Genomic DNA, 18,669 nt, shown 5'->3' with positions numbered 1-18,669 from the left:
GTCTCGCATTATCTGTCTGGTGATGATACATTGTATTGTCACCTTGTCAAAATGATTAAGTGAGCTAAAAAGCTAAAATTTTAGCACTTTCATGATAAATAAAATGCATAAAGGGTTCTTTTTGTTCGTTGGCATCTGCTATGTTTTAGTAATTTGGCTCTGAAGGAGGAGGGAAAAGGAAAAACATGGTGGGGAGAAAGACAGGTAAGGAAAACCATTAATCTTGAGAAAAACAAGGCTGTGATCTGCCCATCAACCTTGAGATTAAAATCACTCAGAAAACAACGGGCAATTTTATTTTCACTTAAGACAAAAATGATAAAGCAACTTGCTACTTCACATTCTCAGAAGTAAAATCTACACAACAGCTGTTATCTAATTGTTTCTACAATATTTTCAGGGGAACAGAATATGTTAATGTCTTCCTTGCCATAAAACGGACCAGCCAACACTTCCAAACTACACCTGAAATACACCTTTGCATAACACCTAGCAGAGAATATTGTCTTCAGTTAGACTGCTAGTGAAACTGATCTTATGTCACCCTTAATATTTATTAAAAACAGGGAGGTATTGCAAGTGACATTTGTGATGGAGGCTGTACTGTAGTTATCTTGATACAAACTTGCAATCAGCTGAAAACATTTGATATTTTGAATTTCGATATCACACAAGCATCTCAACTGAATAAAAGTCAACCATTAAATTTGATGTAGGACTGCTACAGACAACTGTGGGGGATTCTCTATGGCATCTTAGATTTATGTGCCTACTGCTATGTCTTGCCCGTGACAGCATGGTTGATTTGGCCGGCCTGCTACTGCAATCAGCAGAGAGAATTAGAGATCATAGTCAATAAACATAATATAAATATCTACCAACTTCAGTGCTCAGCCTACTTCCCACTGACTACATAGTGAGCCACAATTTGGCAGCCTTGGAAAGCAGATGATCTAAACTATTTTGACATCTCCTGATCTTACAAACTGTTATAGAGACCAACCTTACTTGTATGTCAGTTGGTTGATGTGGCCCTGAATATTCATGTTTCATCAGCTCCTTTCTGTCTTATCTCCTTCACACAGATAAAAAAACCTTGCAACCATTACAAGAACATCTCCTTGACTATGGATCACGATAGCCTAAAGTGCCAGGCCTTTTCATGAGCTCCTTCATATACATAAGCCTGGCCAAAGGATCATTTTCTGAAGATAACTAATAAGCCTTCTTCCTCTTTCCTTATCCCACTGAGAGAATATCTGAAATGTGTAATAGTTAAGCTTAGAAATCATTGTGTTTAAGTTATTGGGACAGTCATTTCCCTAAACAGCTACCACTGGGAGCTGTTCAGAGTTAATGCTTGGAAACCAAGAAAGGAAATGCCCCGGAGTATTAGTAAACTTGCAGCTTGTGTTTCTGAGGTTTCCAGTATTAACAAGGACGTGAAGGTGTCGTGGTTTAACCCCAGGCAGCAAGGAAACACCACGCAGCCCCTCACCCCCCCCCCCCCAGTGGGATGGGGGAGAAAATTGGGAAAAGAAGCAAAACCCATGGGTTGAGATAAGAAAGACTTAATAGAACAGAAAAGAAGAAACTAATAATGATAATGATAAACTAATAAAGTGACAACAGCAATAATGAAAGGATTGGAATGTACAAATGATGTGCAATGCAATTGCTCACCACCTGCCGACCAACACCCAGCTAGTCCCTGAGCAGCAATTCCCCGCCCCCACTTCCCAGTTCCTATACTAGATGGGACATCATATGGTATGGAATACCCTGTTGGCCAGTTTGGGTCAGGTGCCCTGGCTGTGTCCTGTGCCAACTTCTTGTGCCCCTCCAGCTTTCTCGCTGGCTGGGTATGAGAAGCTGAAAAATCCTTGACTTTAGTCTAAACACTACTTAGCAACAACTGAAAACATCAGTGTTATCAACATTCTTCACATACTGAACTCAAAACACAGCACTGTACCAGCTACTAGGAAGACAGTTAACTCTATCCCAGCTGAAACCAGGACAGAAGGGAATAACAGCATCCTCTCTGAGCAGATGTTTTAATCACCCTAGTCATGTATTGGAACCCCTAAATGTTGGCCCATCGCCCAAACAGATTATGTGCAAGTGCGAGAGACAGCCGTAGTTCTTAAACACACCATCGGTCAAACCTGAATCTGGCAAATGCCAGAACATTACAGGATTTCTTGCTGTAAGTCATGGGTCCTTGTCTAGTTTGAAACAAAAAGAAAGGTCAGTTTAATGGGCAATTCAGCTCTCATAAAATATGCAGGATAACGTATGTATGCTTATACTATTGCTCCCAATTCCAGAAAAATCGAAAGAATACTGGAGCTTGCTGGCTGTTCTAATCAGGGGCTAATACGAAACCATAATTGTGCCCAAACTTACCTCGGTTAGTTTTTTTAAGACTTTGAAATTACCAACCCTGTATTCAGTGTTCTCTGCCCAAATACTTCTACGGCTCTGCAGTTGGGAATGAGGCTTTTGACAAGGGAGCTACCTATATTTCCTTCCATTTAAATAAACCTTTTCACCAGTCCTATATGAGAATACAGACAAAGAAAATGTTTGCGTAGTAATGACATCCTTTATTTCCCTTTCAGTAGATTAAACTCGGGAGTTGGAGAACAGAACTGTCACTGGTAGAAAGTCCTCCATGCTGGACTTAGAACAGCACAAAGACGACAAAAGCTGCTGGGAGCAGGACAAGAAAGCGGTACCATTAAACATAGGAAAAAGAGTTAACTGTATATATCAACGGGAAAGCTGTTGACTAGGAATATTTGTATACCCCTACTGTTATCTCCTGTATTTTTGCTGAAAAACACATTTCTTCTAATAGCCTCAATTGCAAAGGCAGTGCTTTTTTATCCTCCTAGTGGGTTTTAACTTAGACAATACTATGACAGCATCAAAAGCATCATTAATTCCTTTCCTCATTCCATTCACTTCCAAGGGTAGCTGTTTCCATCTGATACTATCATTAATAACCAGAGAAATCAAAATATAACTATAATGTAAGCTTATATATTGGCAGCAAACTTCTACTGATGCTATATAGCTTAGAACATGGCTAAAAGAGCATCATGACATATATTGCATTTATATTAATAAACCCCCATTTATCTGTTTATTAATAGTAAAACTATTGGCTTAAAAATATGTCTATAAAAGAAAGTGTCACCTCCATTATGTGATGCTGAAGTCTGAACAGTGCAAGTAGCAATAAAACTACACTATGTCAGCACCTTAGCCAAAATATCTTTTCACCCAGCAGTTGATAACAGAATGTGGTATGTTATATCTGAATAAAAACAACAAGGATATTTATGTAGTGGTCTAGCACAGAGCACACAGCATAAAGAACACCTGTCAGAAATACATCTTTGTACCACATTCTCGTTTCTTAAAATACAAATCACACATGTTCACTTCATTAGACTGTTCGAAAGCAAGACCTTTTGAGATCCTTATAGTGGTATCAGTTTAATACATTGCAATGATGGATTGATAGTAAATTGCTGTGTTAAACAGAATGGACTTGCAGAACTCACTGGGGAGCCTCAGGTGTGCCATAAGCAAATTTCTAATATTCTTACCATACCCCTCATTGATATATTCAAGTACATTTGTTTGTGCGTGATCTCTTCATACATGTTGTGCCTAATGAAACCATGAAATCAGGCTGCAAAATGGCTATTTATCAAAAATAAATACCTCTAAATAGAGCTCAGATTTGGTCTTATGTAGTCTCAAAGGCAAGGACAATTAGGAATAATTATTGCTATAATCACTTTTACTTTTATATGAATTTGAAGCAGCAATCCTGGAATCTGCAACAAAGTTTACTACCTCAGCATATAACAGTCCACATTTTCAAAGCTCACAAACTCTCTGAATCAAATTAGGGATCTCTCTTTAGCGAAGTATGTGCATGAACACAGCTGATTTGCTTGTAGCCATTTTCGTACCTCAGGTATGCAGAAATATATGCAAGTATGCATGACCTACAGGCAAAGAAGTCTTTATGTTAAATAAGCACAGCTGTGTCTCAACCTACATTGTTGTCCTGTGCATGAGCTCCAGGCAGCAAGTCACACAATTTGAGAATAACCAAGGCATGAGGCAGCAGCTAAGGCTAGACAGGGGAGCAGACACACTGGAGATCAGTTAGCTCTCCATGAGGATGACAAAACGCCTTGGCTATTCCATAGCTGTGCTCCCCTGGCTGGGGGGCAGGTTAATGACCTGCATGCAGCACGTGCAGGCCCTGAGCAGCAGCTCCTGTCTTCCAAAAACCACACCACAAGCAGTAGTAAAGGACTACAAATGAAACCGGGGACACACAAGCAAGTCTCAGGTAAAAGCATGTGTATGACCTGACATATCTGAAAATGTAAAAGCTATTCCACAGTGCGCAGAAGCATGGGTTTCCTCCTCAATAAACACACAATGGGAAAACTCAGGATGGCTTTTGTAGAGGAAATAATTACCTCACAAATACATTTGGTGCCTTGAAGAAGTCAATGAGCACAAGGATACCAGTGATCTAGTTGGTATATTATATTTAGGTTTCCAAAAAGCTTTTGATAAGGTTCTTCACAGAATATCACTCTGCTATGGGCTACCATCAGACAGGACACCAGAGCAGGGAGACTGTATCGCTCACCAAAGGCTCCATGAAACTAAGCTGTCATAGGATACAGAATGTCCTCTCATAAAAAAATAACTGTTCAAATGATAGGAAACCAAATATACCTTTTATAATCTAGTAATACCTACACTTTTCAATTTAATTTTATCCCAGAGATGGTGATATTTCAGGGCTAAGCAATACCACTATTTCCCTTACACACATGCTGTGTATCTTCACATTCAAAAAACCAGAGAGATGTTTGATCAAACAGAGCTACAGAAGCAAGCATTTCCACAAACACTTCGATAACAACCAGCCCATGTCTTCGCTGCAAGCCAGAAGGGAACCTGTGCAGCCGTCAGACAGTTTGTTGTTGAGGGGAGTTAAGATTTGTGAATATTTCAGTTTCTCCAAGTCACGCAGTCTTAAAGAAAAAAGCTTAACGATTTAAACTTAAACCTTAAATGTAACATCTTAAAAAGCAGACAACAAAGAACAGTCATTCATAAATGGGACTAAAGTTGGCACTGCACAAACTAGACACATGTAACTTCCCAATGACTCAGCTGCATTAAGGGATATTTTTGTCATGCATCCACTCTTATTAAATGGGATATGCTTTTTTTCTACACACCTTGCTTCTTATGCTTTTGAGACAAAACCCACATACTTTTCCACCTATAGAAGGTCAGCACATTATTGGGGGAGCAAAAAGGAAAGAGAATGGCAAAGCACAGAAATACAGAGACTCAAATAAGATCTTAGCAGATTATTTCTTTTTTGCCTTAAGCTATAAGGCAACCATTGCCTAATTTCTAGGAGATTTAAATTGCTTAGCACAGCCTATGAGGATGTTTAAGCAGCAGTTAATAGAGGGTAAATTACAAAATGAGTAAGGAAGAAAAATGTCCTGTTTATGTGCATTTTGCTCCATATAGTTAAGATAAAATGATTGATTTGATATGTATCTGGTCTTTCCAACTCATACTCAAATGATGTGTCACAGTGTTTTAAGCTTCCTTTGCCACTGCTCATTAACAAGTGAGTCCATCACTTAGAATTAGAAACAACTTTGAAATGAATCTTCAGGCTGTAGCACCCAAACTGACTCTGCAGTCTGCTACTGTTTTTGGAAAGGTAGCTGTATTTCAAAGTTCAGTCTGCGCTCTTTTCATGATCCCCACCTGTTGATGATGATTTTACAAGCCTAAGCACAAAGATAAACTGGACCCTTACCAAAGCAAGGAGAAAGAGTATTTCTTCTTAGCCTTGCTCTCATCCAACTTTTTTTTTTCTCCTCTCTATGCTTTGTAAGTGTATTTTTTCTTTTAGTATAATATATCCAACACTTGCTACGAATTGCATTATCTTGAACACAATCAAAATTTTGCCTGAGGGCTGCAACGGAAACTTCCCAAAGCCCTCAAGAGGCCTCTGATTTGCCAAGATAGAGCAAAAAGCATTTACCTTCTTTTTAGCTTGGACACATGGCCTGGGAATGCAGGTGGCTTCAGCACATGTTATTTCTCATTGACTCGATTATACAACTTTCTGGCTTCCATTCAGCCTGTACTCTATTAGGCAAACACCATTTCAAAAGTAAGGCTTCCTCACATCAGTATTCCCTCATGTTAGAAGTGTCACAATTTAGTAACTGAGGGGAGTGGCAGCTTATGCTCCAAAATCCACACATCCATTTTTTAAAACAAACAGCAGGATCTGACACTTGAAAATCCCATTTTTACTCTCAAAATCTAGTAACAACTGTCAAACTTATTAACTATTTTATGACTAATCAACACACAAAAGAAATTAGACCTAATGATATTATGGCATTGTATGGTTTGCTGTGGTACCTCAGCTTGATCCCACAACTTGGTATTGTACTTCCATCTTTTGAGTCTGACCTTTCTGCTTTTTAGGTAACAAAGGTTATATACATTTATGAAAGGAATAGCATGACATACCTACAACTGCTTAAAAGGTTAGAGTAATGTATTGTTGTTACTGGAGAACAGTCACTGCATTAGGGCATGGAGTTCTGAAATCCAGGCAAGGCTTACAAAAATTCTGTTCAATATGTGAGGCTGATAAGCCAGGTAGATACAGGCCTAATTTTAATGAATCAAACACTCAGTGCTCCCACCTTTCATGGTAGTCCAAAGGAAATAAAGAGCTAAATACCTCTGAAAATTCAAGTAATTTTTTGTTTGTTTGAAAACAGATTCCCAAGTCTCTAAATATTTTCTCCCTTTTTTGTGAAATACAGTGAAATACTCATTCATACACTTCTTTCAGAGAGTACTAGCACATCCTGGTAGCAACATCCGGCAGCGGTTTTTCTCAACATTCGCAGTAGCTTCATGGATGCCCACTGGCCTGAAAGTCATTGCGAAAATCACCAGCGTTTTCTACGTTGATATTAAACCTGCGTCATTATGAGTTAATACATCAAGGATGATGATATTAATTTCCTTGTCATGCTGGGAAATCAATCCAGTTCTGCCAAAACTCTTCTATTTATACATGCAGTATAGGAATAGTGCCACAGAGGCTCTGCCATTATTTTAACAAAACTACAGACAAGCAGTTAAACACAAAAGATCACTTTATTTCTCAAATCACACCCCTCTCATTCTTGAAAAGGTGCATTTCTATTGTTACTATTTTAATATATTCTAAATACTTTAAAGAAAAATCCCCAAAGAAATAAATACAAAGCACAACAGTTTCACTTCATGATTTGCTTTGAGCATTGTCTGGTCCTGCATCCACTCTGGTGAGTTTTGCTGCTCTTTGAAACTCTTAAAAAAGAAATCCAGAGCCAGCCTTCCTTGCTCTCCAGAACCCTTTGCTTACCAGCTGTTAATACAAACTGTTAATACAGTGGTAGAGCATGCACAGAATAGCTTATAGCCGTTTAATAATTCTATAACTTTCATTACAAATACACACATTGTTACTAAGGATATAATTGTGATGCTGCTGCTTCTAGATGCTCATAGAAAATTCCACATTACAAAATGCTTGTTTGATGATGTGCACATCTGCTGGTGAAAAGGAAATCAGTACTAACAAGGTTTGCCAGGTTGTTCAATGGATAACTTACAAAACCAGACAATTCCCAAAGTTATTGACTGGATCACTGCATCACAATCTGCAACCATCATGTTACCTGAAACCTAATTAGCCCAAATGGTTGGCAATGTGTATCCATTGCAGTATAAAATGTTACCAACATCATCAGAACATGCCATGTGGGGTTTATTCTCATATGATGAGCACACTCTAATGCAACAGCATAGCTCCTGCTAACAGCCAGGAATGGAGGTCTGACGATACAACTGTTATGATGGTTGTCACAGTATAAGAGAGGTGAAAGTAGTCCAGCGCAGGCAATACCATGTTCCTTCAAAGAGCTGAGATCAGAAAGTTGAAGTACTTGCCATATCAGAAGTTGTGCTCCTGATCAGGATCTGGGCAGGCTGATTTTGCTACATATACATGCACTTAAAGAACATTCAAAGACTATGATAAACTCTGAAAACTTTAGCTGAAATGCGTACCTGTTCACAACAAGGTCTGAGGTAGTTTAGAACCACTCTACGTCTAGGAAATATGAGAAAGAAGGAAAGGGATCTAATGCACAAAACTTTCAAGATACAATGATAATTGCTACAGAGAAGGGGACTGTAACCATATAGTTTTAAATTACTATCTGTCAGGAAAGAGAAGCAATGACAGAAATGAGTGAAAAAGTTCATTAAAAACTGAACTTCTGCTTAGCCTGGCTCCTTACATTTAATTTATGATCTTTGAAGAAACAACATTAACATTCACTTCAGAAAGAAAACCAATAATAATAATGAAATTGAGCAAAGCAGAAAAGAAAGAAAATTTTACAAGATATTCAACAAGGTTAATAGACAGGGGCACTGAATTGTGAAGTAATGCTGCACTTCTCAAAATGAGTCCATGTGCTCAGTGTGATGTTTGAGTCTCCAGGCAGCTGAAATACCTTCATACAGCAACACTGAAGAGTTACAAATTCTTTTGAGGTTCACTTCCAATGATGCAGTTTATTTAGAAAACAACACTTATGTACAACTAACACACTGAGCAATGCACAACTAACAAATTGAGCGCATATCTGGTGCATCATGGTGAGAGAGAAATATTTAAATTTATATTTAAACTTAACTTAGATAAGCCTGCACAAAGCCTGACCTACTACTAAAGTCAACAGAAAACCTCTTACTGATTTTTCTCTTCAGGATAACAAACAGATTGCAAACAGATTATGGAAGTACAAGCTCCAAAGGGCTAGTTTTTCCCACATCCATACACAGCCAAATTTAAATTTTGCTCACTAGCACTTAGACAGCCTAGTGGTAGTTGCCTTTAAAGTCTGATGTGAATGAATGGGGACAAGGATATTTTATTCAGCGTATGACAAAGAGGTAAAAATAAATAATTTTTAAAAAATCCTTAATATATCACAATTTGGAGGAAAAATCCAGGGAAGTCCACAGCAACAGTGACATGATGCTAGGTAGGGAGGAAAAGAAAAGAGGTAACAAGCAGATTGGGGGAAGCATGTATGAAAAAATAAGAGCTGTGAGGACTGCAGACAAACAGAACTAGCTCGGACCACAAGAATCATATCTTCATGTTGCTCTTCCCATAAAAACTACTAAAGCATTGCTCCCTACATTCTCCTCTTTTTTTTTTTTTTCAGTGCTCACATTCAGACGAGTGACAGATTCCTTAACAAAATTCCCTACATTAAAAAAAAAAGGCCATGTAAAAACACATCTTTGCAAATAGTCACTTCAACTTGGGTAACACGTACATTTTTTCTTAGCTATATATGCACAGATGCACACCTCTAAGTCCATACCAGTCTTTCCCCCAAACTGCTCCTTGCAACTTCAGCTCTTGTTGTAAGTTATATGTTTCTCCTGTAATCATCTAAGTCCCATAAACTTTGTATTATTGCATAAAAACATTTACTCAAAGTATTTACCTCTCAAAATGAATAAGTAACAAAATTCCTGAAATAGATCCAAATCATGCAACACTGTCGTGGTTTAACTCCAGCCAGCAACTAAGCATCACGCAGCCCTTGTTATTAAAAAAGGCATAAACAAACTTACAGAAAGACCCAAATGGGATCCTGGCCTGTAGAAAGTGGAAGAAACCTGCCCCTGTCCTCCAGCAATGAACCCGCTGTGACTGTTTCAAAAGCTGTTTCTCAGCATCACAAATCTCTATGAGAAAATCCTGCGAAGAATTCTACTATCTTTTAGCAGCTGAAAATACCTAAAAACCCCCAAAGACAGCTATACCAGATGCCAAAAAAACAGTTCTGTGGCCTGACCATGCTTCAAAAGCACAATCTATAACTTTCATGTAAAGACAAAAACTTCTTAAAATCTATTGTTAAACACATTTATTGGATTCTAGGTATTAACCATAAATCACCCAGCAACGAGAGCTCAGGAGCAGAGAGACAACAGATAGGTGATGTAGACCAAAAATGATACAAAGGAAATGAGTGATTTCTGGTAGGTGTGCAAGTTCCCTGCTTCCTCTACAGAAAGAAGCTGTGATAACTATTATTCACTGGAATTACATGGCACATAAGTTTTAGATGCACAAACCCTCATCTGAACAGTAATACTGACCAACTTGTTATTTCAGGAGTCACCTGGTACTTTTTGGACACAGCATTTGCTGTAAAAGACCATACAGGTAAGTTTTATAGATTCCTCAAGACTACTTAATATAGACTAAGCTTGTTGATGTATATCTGCCAGTTTTCAGGAGTCACTGGATAATTCTGAAAATCATGAGAAACTACATTATCTTCATTTAACTGAGGGATGAGTACCTGCACAAAGATAACAGATGTGCCAAGATGATAAATATGAAAGAGGTGAGTTGAAGTTCTAATGAGGAAAAGTACTTACATTGCACCAACAGTGCAGCTCTCCTCTACAACAGGCCAGGCCCTAGCAGGAGACACTGGAGAGGCATGTTTACACCCGTGCTGGGTAAAGTCACCACTCAATCAGATTTTTAGCCAAAGTAATCTGAACTTCAATTCCCATGACATTTATGTAATAAATCAATTATAATTTTTTTCAGAACACTGAGTTGTATTATTCTATTAGGCTGGCAGGAATGGGAAAAGAAGTAATTCTCTGATGTCCAGTTGGATGATGTCATCTAATGCAAAGAGTGTGCGGAGCCGATTCTTCACTTCCTTCTACCATTTGTATATACCATAGTAATTAAACACATACAGTGTTATAAAACTGGTATGTAGTTGTACCAGCAGTCAGTCTATTGGTAAATGACAGATACCTGCAGTTTCCTCATATTATACTACAGTTTTTAATTTGGGCTTTCTTTACCTAAGAAAAGTTGCAGGGTGACTTTAAAGCTATTTTTCTAGTAAGCATTTTTTAAATCAAACACAGACCCAGATTCTGTTGTGGAATATGGGTGGGACTTTGACATTACCTCGGCCAAAGCTTTGCAATGAAAGCTTGTGAAGGGCCAAAGAAAAGTCTGCAGAGTTTTTTTGAGCAGTTAACGGAAGTCATATGAAGACTCACTCTGTAAACACTGCAAGCCATAGCATACAAGATAGCTAGGAGGAATACAGGTGTGTTCTTTGGACTGCATCCCTGTCTTTGAGATGAGCATTTAACTTGCTCTATTTTATACACCTCACTGCAGTCAAATTGCCAATACTTAACAACTGGGCAAAAAACAGTTTTGGACCTGCTCCCCCATACCTTGTTTAGACATTTGCACTTTTTAAGCAACCATAAAATAGTCAGCATTCTGCCATACCACAATGGTAGCATTTCACACCTGCTTGCACAGATGATTATTTTATTTTTTTTAGTTTTGGAACTTCAGAACCTGTTCTAAATTTAAGCTAAAAAATTAGCTACTAGCTCAATTTAACATATATATATGTATATAAATATTTAGGTACTCCTAAAACCGGAGCCAGGACTTTTATTTCTGTATCCTGAACAAAGCTTTGTGGAGCTTCTATATATATATCTGAGTTAACTAGTACAAGTGACAACAACAACAATCAGTTCAGAGAGAACTAAGGATTCTAACCGAAATACACCACTAACTGAAAGATGGGGATGGGAATCAGGCCTCAAACATCCTCTGGGATCTACAAATTATTATTTCTGAAGCATGGTTTAGTCCTCTGGCAACTGATATCATGACATACAAGCCTAAATGTTTACTCTTAAATACATTAACCCCTCACTGGCTCCGATTATTTGCTGACTACTCCAGCCACAACAACAAAATTCCCAATGCATTCACTTGTCCATTTGACAGTATATTAACACCTGTCAAAATATAAGCCAATTAATACTTCCATATAGAAATGCAATGTATAGCATGCCTACTTTCTGTGAAATCACATCTAAGTTCTAATTCCTTATTGACTGTCTCTGAGTGGGCATCACTGTATAACCAGAACTACTAACACACAACAATCAGCCAAGAATGGCATTAACTTTGTTTTCTAATTTTTGCACTGACTCTAGATGTACAAAATGTTGCTGAATAATGAGTAGATGCTGGCATGCATTTGGTTGGAAAAGTTGATTTACTTAGAGTGGAACAATTATAGACATCTTTTGCTTTTATTCATGGAAACCAACTCTCATCAAGTCAGATACTAAACTGAAAATTCTCTAATTTAATATTATCATTAGTAAAGATGAAGGTGCATTAAGTTCATTTGAATTTTTCAGCAATGCTGAGAAGTACTGAGCTCTCTCATGAGTTGTCATAATAAACAAGAAAAACTGATTTTCATGGGGAAAAAAAAGAAATGGAGCTCTAAAGGAAGGAAACGGCAATGAAGAACAGTTCATTCTCCAACAAAATTGGTGATTCCTCCTCTGTATTGTCTTTTACATTAGACTGGGATTAACTTCTCTCATTTTAATTCCATTTAACATGCCATTTGAACTTGTTTTAGAGCTGCTTGGCAATAGCTTGAAAACAGCTGCACAATTTTTGCTCACTTCAGAAATTAAAACTGATTTAGCTGGGAAAATTAAGGAGTTGATATTTGGCTGTACATTTCTGTGAATAACAATCTTTTAAATGAACTTGGAATAAGTTAATTAAATAAAAGAGACTTTAGAAAGAGCTTTGTTGAGCTTCATATGAGTCAAGCTTAAGTCTGAATTTAGCCTATGGAAGAAAACCTGAGAAAATGAGGCCTGGGGAATTTAAAGATACTAAAGTACTAAATAAAAAGAATGGCTCAATAGTGACAATATAGTTAGTTCCATTATGTAGAAATCTAACAACAGGTCTATTTTATAGTTTCTGACAAGTAAGCAATGAATACCTGGTCAGTTCTGCTCTACCCCTGTTGCAAATAAAATATGAGTAAGTCATAGCATAGTTCTGAAGAATTACAGTATTTCATCACTCTCATAAGCCCTGATATTAAGCCATAACAGCACAACTTACTTCCACTGAAAGGCAAAAAAAAAAGAAAAAAGAAAAAAGAAAAAAAAGAAAAAAGAAAAAGAAGAAAAAAGAAAAAAGAAAAATAAGATTTCAGAAGAATATACAAGAACTACATCTGAAATTTGGAGTCAATAAATACAGACAATAATTAGAATGAATGAGAACATTCACACTGAACCACAAATCAGTTCTGTGAGGTATCTTCCTTTGTCACTAGTAATACGTTGCTGACACAATGTTTAAGACAGAGACCTATACTAGGCAATACAGATATTAGGGGTGTTTGTTGGCGGCTAGTGTTAGAAGACCAAGCAGATTTCAGGTCCCTTAAACATTTCAACATTATTTCTTTGTATAAAAAAGTAAAGGATTCCCACTAGAAAAAGTGAAGTTGTGGCAGGGCTTATCTTAAAAGCCAGGGAGCTCTGTGGTCACATTGGACTCACCTCAGTGACAGGTTCTAAGAGCAACTCTAAAAGAAGAAAATAAAGACTGTGAGAAAGGCCATGTGTGACTGAGAATCAGTCTAATACTAAAAATTTCTATTCACCTGTATGAAGGGACAATGCAAAGTTGTTTTTTGTTTTGATTGATTTTTGGGGGTGGGGTACTGAAGGTTCTATAGGACCTGATAGTTTTTGCTTTGGGAATCTCTCAGATTTGTTCATTCAGATTCCTGGCAGACAGCATAGGTCATGGGAAATAAATAGACATTTCTGTTCAACAGTGAGTCATAGGACAAAATAAAAAAGAATTGCAGTAGGTTATAGTCTACAAGACTTATTTGTATCATAAAAATTAACTGTGCACATCAAAGATTACAAACTGAAAATCCTATTCTTTCTCTGAGAGCCTAGACTCAGAACAGCTGGCAAAAAATTTTTTTTAAACATTCTCTACAATGCTGACTACTAAAGAGTAACAGCTAGGAAGTTATGCCCTTTGCTCATCCAGAGCTTGAGAAAAGCAAACTTGTTTAATCAAACTGCAAAGAAATACCACCACTGACATGGAAGGACTTCTCTACCAAAGACAAGACATGCTCCATGCATCTCAGTAGTTCCAGCATGGATTACAACCAGAATAGAAAAGTTTTCTGGTTTTACTTTTGAAGGGGGGGGGGGGGTGGGGGGAAATCCAACTTTTTGGACCTATACTTAAACAAGAGAGTTGTGTCCCCAGTAGCTGGTCTCAATTCTTTCATGCTCCAAAGGTTGCTAAGTCAGAAGGTAATCAGCACCCCAGACTAGGTGCTCACCAGCACAAGCAGTATCCTGCCTCAGAATTCCAGACCATCTGAGGCAGCTCTGGCACATATTATATGCTATATATAACACAATGGGCGTGCATCTTCACTGACAGACATTCATGAGTCAGAAGACAGCAGTGGGAAGGGAGAGGGCTGTATGTAAATGTCAGAACTCAACTGCAATCTGGCAATGAAAAATATTATAATATTATTGATAAAGCCTAATCAATTTTATTTGAAACAAAAAAAAGGAAGCTTTTCTCCTTCAAAGTTTCTACTGATTCATTGCTACCACTTGCTATATTTCTTCCTGTTTTTAGCACAACCAGTATGCAACAGGGAAATTCTTTCAAATTAAGTAGTGTGATAAATGAACATACTATTTGCTGTGGTGATATAACTCATTTTATCACTATGGTTATGCAAAGGAAAACCCTATTTATCCTACACTAGCTTGTTTTTCTTCTGACAAGGCTATTTGTCACCACAGGAAATTCCAAGTTCATAAAACTGGATAGCTGACATTTCCAATACAATATACTTTGTGAGGAGTAACAACCCTCCTAATCAATTTTGTCAATTACATCAGCGTTTGTCTTAATACAAAATCACTTTATACCATACTGAAAGACCAACATGGAGCTCTTCCTAAAAGTCACGTAGATCAGGAGGGTAAGAGACTGCATCATCATCAGTGTGGAAATACTTAGAATAAGCAAAGTAGCAGGCAACATAACCCAGAGAGAGATGAATAACACATTCTGTGATTGTAAAGTAAGAGCCATATCTTTTACATACAGTGTAAAAGCATCATATTTTATGAAGATTATGAAAAAAGTTTATGCACACAGAGCCTTTGAATTTTTAGGTCCAGACTGTAAAATATTTTTTCTTGGGAAAAAAAAAAGAAGTATCTGCAAGTTTTTCTTTTTGTATTCTGAACAACTGCTTGTCAGAGACCAGATGCAGTTCCACTTTTCTAAACCAAACATTTTTTATGATCTGTTGCAAGTTTTCTTACAAATACAAGTAAAATTTAAGTAATCATCTTCAAGAGTGAAAAATATGTTTTTCTTCAAGATGGATGCTTGATTTACGAATTTCCTTTTTGAGTGCAAGAAATGAAAATTTGGTACTTTGAAAAGTCAAATAAGGTCAAGATTAATATAGCATCCACTAATTAGTTTGTTGATATCATGAAGGTTTTTCTTGTCATTCCACTGATGAATGAGGGAATTTGCACCTCAGTAGGTAAACATGTTTGATACTTCCTTAATCTACTGCACAGCACTTGCTACAGTCAAAAATAAGGGACAAAGTGGAATACAGAGTCAAAACAATTTAGAAAACAGATTACTAGTTACAAAGGAATATGAATGAAGAATAACTTTTAAAAATAACATATATTCTGGACTGATGTGTTCCATAAACATTTTCTTTGCTAATGGAAGCCTTCAGAGAACAAATACTTATTTCATACATGTTCCATTCTGCCCGAGTAATTTTAGATTTCCACTGTAGCTCTGCCTTTTATTTCCTTCTGTTCTCCTTGCCTTGGTGAGATTAGAGAGGTAGGGTGTTAATGGGGTACTTGATGAAGATTGAAGACCTGTTTTCTCCCTTCTCGGAGACCAGTCTGATTTGAACAAATTGAAGAGAGTGAAGCAGTCTCTTCATGTGCTTGGGAAAAGCCTTTTCCATTTCAGCATTTCCAGCTTTCAGACATGGTCCCCTTTGTTCACAGAGAAAAAGAAAGAAAAGGTGCCAGTACAAGAAGGTTCCAAATAATTCCATATAATGTCAGCGGGGCTACAAAAGCTCCCTTTCAATCTCCTTTACGGTTGGTGATCATGTTAACGCGAGGTGGATCCAGGAGGGGAATGCAGGGAATTAGTGCTTGCAGCTCGAACAGGGAGAGAAACAAGCTGTTGTCCACCAGTCCCCACCTCTGTTGTTGCCACTTCCTTACTACTCTCATCCTTGTGGGTACTGTTTTGTGCTGGGCACTCAAAATGCACACAGTGAAACACCTGGAGAGAACAGAAAATGAAGATAAAGAAAACACTTAAATGCTGGCAAAAGCATGATCAAAGTAAGATGAAGACTATATGGAAGTATGCAGGCCAGATCAATGCCAAGGTACTTAGTCAAATTAGAATGTTTCACCATGAGGTCAAAAACATCTATCCATGGGCCATATAAACATAAAGCGAAACAAGGGGAGCAAGAGAAGGCCTTCAAATTATACCAAGCTTTACGTATGGCACTAAGATCAGAAATATGGTTCCAAAGTGGATAGAGATATTTGTAAATGATTTTTTTCTTTACCAAGCATCATAAATACCTACTACATGCTATCAGATGACAACAACAATTATATTAATTGTCTTAAACATATCTTATGATCTAATTACTTCCGCAAAAGACTGAACGTTCATACACGCTGGAAATGAAATTTAAATCATTATCAATATGAATTGATTTCAAGATTTCCCTCTGCTGTAATAGGAATGGCAGCTCCACAGACATATCCTGGAGTATGTAGAAAGGCAGTCTGAGTGTCCAAGGAGGCCACTGCTTCATCAGATGAAATATTCCATTTCAACCAGTGATCATTTTCTGATGTTTCAAACAATACCAGGGACCACTGTACAGGTGACTGTATCTTAGAGCAAGAGGACCATCTGTTTAAGTGTTTTTTCCAATTTATTTTCTACTTTACTTACCCTTACTTCTACTTGTTCTTGAAGTGCCTGGGAGAAGAAGGGGGAGGAAGTCCTTAAAATTGTTGCAAAACTTCTTTCTACATGATTTCTCAATGCTACAAATTGCACAGATTTGCCACATACTACATACATCTTTTCTTATACTGATTTAAAATTTGCTATTTTCTCATGCATTGTAGTTTTATATCTAAAGCTTGAGAATATTAAAAACTGAATTTTAAAATTATTGTTTTAACTTAATTTTGTGTGCTTTTATGACATCTTCTATCATTCTTCTTGCACGTAGATCATGTCTTTAAAGCTCTTCTCACAAGCAAAGGTAATCTCTTATAATCTTAATGGCCTTTTCCCAGACCCTTTCAAGTTAATGTGGGCAAAATCAAATACCATAAACAAGACATGGGTACACTACATATTCATACAAGACTACAGAATAATATATTTTCTAGCCTTTCTTCAATACTACTGAAAATCCTATTACTCTTTTTGACAACCCCTGCTCCAGTGCACATTGAGCAGACGTCTGCAATGACATGTCTGCAATAGCCCCTGAGTCTTTTCTGAGGAAGTTGTTAGTTAATTCAAATTCTGACAGCATACATGAAACTCAGTCACTGTTTTTTTTATCCCCATTATATTTTCTTGTGCCTCTCAGTGTAAGATTTCTTGCAGTTTTTTATACAGATACATAGTGATGCATGTTTATATTTCTAATTATATACACACATGCTCATATAAAGATGTATCGCTATGCCTTTATATATACACATATGAACAGATTACAAATCTACACCTGTACCCACACACATACACAGGTGCACAAAATGTTTTTTCTCTGCATTTCTTCTGGTGAGATTTTTTCTAAAGCTGAATTAATTTCTACAGTGGCATGAATTCTCTCCATCTGTTACAATCCTTGAGAAGCCAATTTTTGCATTCAGCTACGCTTGAGAAGCCCCTTTATACTCATCCCGCTCCCATGTTTTTAAAGTAACAGCTATTTTCATTCTTCCAGCCACACTTATCAGCATCAGGATTTGTGGGAACAAACATTATCTCATCAGTGCACCTCTGTAATATGCTACTTTCCTTGAAAGGCAGCACAGTCTAAAGAATGGGGTGGAGGTCTCCAAGTCAGAAGATTCCATATTTCTACTGTATCCCACACCAATAGTGTTTCTCATTTAAAACTTCGCTTTACATAGCAATGCATGCTTTTTTAAATATAGTATGGATACCACTGACATTTAGGTAATACTAGTCTATAAAGTCTGAAGTACCCAACTCCTAAATTATAACTTTCATTTTTACCGATTCTTTCATACTAAATTAATAATGCTCAACTCAGTATCTGGCACATTAACAAGCCTGTGAATTTACAACATTACTTTCAGTTACTCTGCCACTTCAATGTACAGAGAACACAGCTTGTGAAAGAAGCAGAGGACAGAGAAATACAATTGAGCTCATCTGCTTCATCCAATATTGGAATTATGTATTCC

General features: G+C 37.3%; 1 protein-coding gene across 2 annotated transcripts in view; it reads right to left on the bottom strand.

Moving 5' to 3' along the window:
• Positions 1-7,247: 7,247 nt before the first annotated feature.
• BTBD9 (BTB domain containing 9) overlaps positions 7,248-18,669 on the bottom strand; it is a 133,403-nt gene continuing 121,981 nt past the window's right edge. The window contains exon 12 of one of the 2 annotated variants that reach the window (XM_075042939.1): positions 7,248-16,471. In XM_075042939.1, coding sequence (XP_074899040.1) covers positions 16,295-16,471 — 177 coding nt within the window. In that variant the 3' untranslated portion in view covers positions 7,248-16,294. The remainder of the gene's footprint in view (positions 16,472-18,669) is intronic. The other variant, XR_012652499.1, reaches the window with a different exon arrangement.

This window comes from Buteo buteo, chromosome 12 (genome assembly GCF_964188355.1).
Source record: "Buteo buteo chromosome 12, bButBut1.hap1.1, whole genome shotgun sequence".
Taxonomy (NCBI): Eukaryota; Metazoa; Chordata; class Aves; order Accipitriformes; family Accipitridae; genus Buteo; species Buteo buteo.
The sequence above is the reverse complement of the archived record's forward strand: the minus strand, read 5'-3'. Positions and strand labels throughout refer to the sequence as shown.